At 49.7% G+C, this 3,030-nt stretch overlaps 2 protein-coding genes and 1 long non-coding RNA gene across 4 annotated transcripts in view; 2 read left to right on the top strand and 1 right to left on the bottom strand.

Annotated features, from left to right (window-relative positions):
• The window catches only part of PXMP2 (peroxisomal membrane protein 2), a 7,700-nt gene extending 6,586 nt beyond the window's left edge, over positions 1-1,114 (top strand). Inside the window, exon 5 of the mRNA XM_006909962.2 lies at positions 765-1,114. Within this exon, the coding sequence (XP_006910024.1) occupies positions 765-833 (69 nt within the window). The 3' untranslated portion in view covers positions 834-1,114. The remainder of the gene's footprint in view (positions 1-764) is intronic.
• A 1,105-nt stretch (positions 1,115-2,219) lies between these two features.
• Positions 2,220-2,982, bottom strand: LOC112478356. Its single transcript, XR_003045789.1, has 2 exons — positions 2,936-2,982; positions 2,220-2,836 (listed from the first exon to the last, which is right to left on the bottom strand). It is a non-coding gene; the product is annotated as an uncharacterized LOC112478356 (long non-coding RNA).
• The window catches only part of PGAM5 (PGAM family member 5, mitochondrial serine/threonine protein phosphatase), a 7,511-nt gene continuing 7,281 nt past the window's right edge, over positions 2,801-3,030 (top strand). For both annotated transcript variants that reach the window (XM_025045459.1, XM_025045458.1), the window contains exon 1: positions 2,801-2,819. In XM_025045459.1, the coding sequence (XP_024901227.1) occupies positions 2,818-2,819 (2 nt within the window). In that variant the 5' untranslated portion in view covers positions 2,801-2,817. The remainder of the gene's footprint in view (positions 2,820-3,030) is intronic.

The raw sequence follows: 3,030 nt of genomic DNA, 5'->3' as shown, positions 1-3,030 counted from the left end.
GGTGGGCCGAGGCCAGACCGAGGGGGGCGAGGCTTGCGGGGCACCGCAGCGGGAGCTGACTGGGGGACAGCGCCAGCAAGGCTGACGACCCTCGTCACTTGCCCCTCGTGCGAGGGCCCGGGGGAGGTGAGAAAGCCGGGTGGTGGTTCTTCCACGGAGCGCGACCAGGGACAGGAAGTTAAGGAAACTGGGGCCGTGGGCCATGGAACGTAAGGAACACAGAGGAGGAAATGACCTGAGGACACAGGGGTCTGTGGTTGTCAGAGAAGCTGGAAAATCAAATCTTTTCAAGTAGGAGTAGAACGCCGTGACTGGATTTCCGTTCGAGGGGGTTGCAGGTGAGGGCTTAAGGGGCCGCGGTTTATTCAACATGTTTATTGAGCACCTACTGTATGCCCCAGTGCTCAAGACTCGGATTCACTGATTGATGCAATAGCGTAGACTGCTGTTCCACGGAGCTTATGTGCCAGGAAGACTCGCTGACAAGGTACTTCCGATGGGGTTTATCAGATCACTGAAGCAGGGCAATGGGACAGTGACAGGAGCTGACGTGCTCAGTGGAGGCAAATAAGGGACAGTTACTGTGTTCCCCCTGCTGGCCTGTCAGCCTCGTTAGGCAGGAACTCTGTCCCCGTCAGCCGGCTCTGCTGGGGGCCTAGCCCCGCGCTCTGCACAAAGCAAAGGCGGCCGGACCCACCGGTGCGTGAACTCTGTCCTAACGGCCGCGGCCTCCCACTTACTTTGGCCTGTGTTCTCTTTGGCAGTTCCGGGTGCTTTTTGCCAGCCTGGTGGCTCTGTTCTGGTACACCTACCTGGCCTCCCTGGGGAAGTGAGGATGGCCTAGAGGGAATGTCACCTGCTCTACTGACCTGCATCTGGGGGGAATGCTCACCTGCTCAGGGTGACAGGTAGAAACAGCCCAGTCAGGACTTTATCTGACTCCAGATCATGTGATTCAAGATGCCCTAAAATGAAGGATGGAGAAATAGAAAGCTAATTCAGAATCTTGTGCTGAATTCAGGTGGTGCTGCCCTAGAAACAATACAGTAATGATGATTTCACTTGTCACCGCGATTGGATTAGGGTCACAATAAAGTAGCTTTTTCGGTGGTGATTTTTATTTCTCAGAATGAGTGCTGTGGCTTTGGGAGAAATGCGTGGTCAGAGGGCTGGCTGCCTTCACATTTTTTTTTAATTGTGGTAAACTACACCGCTGCTTAGCTACCGGCAGCATAGGAAGAGTCCTCTAGACCAGGACTGTCCCCTGAAGTTGCGAGGCCAGTGATAAATACATGCCGACTTTGAGCTGACTTTTCCTTGCTGTCCTATCAACCCTCTCTTGCCCTTTTCTCGCTCTTAGAACATTCCCGATAGTGTCCCATCCTTGTTTCACGGGTATCGCATCCCTTGGGATCTTAATCACATAGGATCTGAAATTTTCTGTGTTTCTATTTAACCAGAGCTCGCTTCTTCTTCTTTGCTTTGATCTTTGTTCTTCCCAGTCAGGATTTCCTCAAATGTCCGTTGATCCATGATTGTGCATGTGTTTAAGTCAAAGCCACTTGGGCATCACTTGTCAAATGGCACTTTCACCGTGGGCTGACCAAGCAGGGACCAGGTTTTTGGGGGGATTACCTGTCCTCAATAGCTGAGGCCCTTTCTCTCGGGCTGGTCATTTTCTCCTTTAGTTTCTTGCCTGGGGGTAAGGATAGTGGTTGTAGAGGAACATGTTATAAGCCTAGTGGCCAACATTCTTGTGGCTCATTGGAAGAAAGGGGTTAGAGGTCCTACTATTACTATGTGACCTTCACATAATCTCGTTATCACTGCATCCTGTCTCAGCTGCCTGGTACTCTCAAACCCAGTCCTTCTGGTTCAATTCCTCTGGAATGAAATTTCTCTAGTCTTCTGCCATGATGGAGGTGAAGTATTCATTTGAATATACAGGTGATGAAAGGACGTAGAGGGCAACCTCACAGATTTTCAGTCATTCCTTCTGTTTAGCCCCACCTACCCTCCTGTCGTCAGAGGTGAAGCTAATGCCTGTAATTCCGCAGACTCCTAGACTCACTAGACTGAATGAGCTCGCTTCTTGGCTTCCCTCTGTACAGGCAAGTGGTGTTCCATCTTCCCAGGTCGATAAAGATCTGAATTCCGGCTTCCAAAATTTTGTCAACTGATCTCTCTTTTTTTTGTGGACTCAAGTATATCTGTTTATGTTTTTTTTTTTCCTTTTTAAATCTTTTTACTATTGTTTTAGTAAGCAACCTTCTAGAAGAATACGTAAATGTACAGGTTCCAGACACCATGTTTAAAAAAAGAGATCAGTCATTTCTAGAGACTAGATTCATTCTCCAAGATCCAGAGTGGTTTTTAAAATGTAAAGCAGATCATGTCACTTCCTAACTTCAAAACTTGCAAACACGATCCAGAATTCCACTTCTGGTATATGCCCTAAAGAAGTGAGAGCAGGGAATGCAAGATGGATTTGCATACTCATGTCCATAGCATTATTCACGATAGCGGAGAGGTGGAAGCAGCAACTGTGTGTCCATCTACGGATGATGAACGGAGGTGGTATCCTTGCAATGGGAGGGAACGGACACAGGCTGCAGTGCAGACGGGCTTCGAGGACATGATGCTCAGTGAAATAAGCCAGTCACAGAAGAGATTCACTCACATGAGGTCCCGAGAATAGTCAGCCTCATAGAGTCACATGTAGGGGAGGTCGTTCTTAACGGGGACAGTTTCAGTTTGGGAAGATGGAAAGTGATGGCGGTGGTTGGTGACGGCTGCACACCAGTGTGAAGGTACTTAATGTAAGTGAACTGTGCACCTAAAAGTGGTTAAGACAGTAAACTTTCTGTTAGGTGCACTTCATTACAGTAAGAACAGAACAGCCGACGACACGAGGGAAGTTGCGCGGTCCACTTACATTACGGTCCCCAGTTCTCTCCGGCCGTCCCTCCCGCCTCCCCTCTGCTCCCCGCTCCCTCCGCAGGGCTCCCTCCGGCCCAGCTTGTCCGCCGG

This window comes from Pteropus alecto, unplaced genomic scaffold (genome assembly GCF_000325575.1).
Source record: "Pteropus alecto unplaced genomic scaffold, ASM32557v1 scaffold213, whole genome shotgun sequence".
NCBI lineage: Eukaryota > Metazoa > Chordata > Mammalia > Chiroptera > Pteropodidae > Pteropus > Pteropus alecto.
This window is presented reverse-complemented; position numbering and strand designations above follow the sequence as displayed.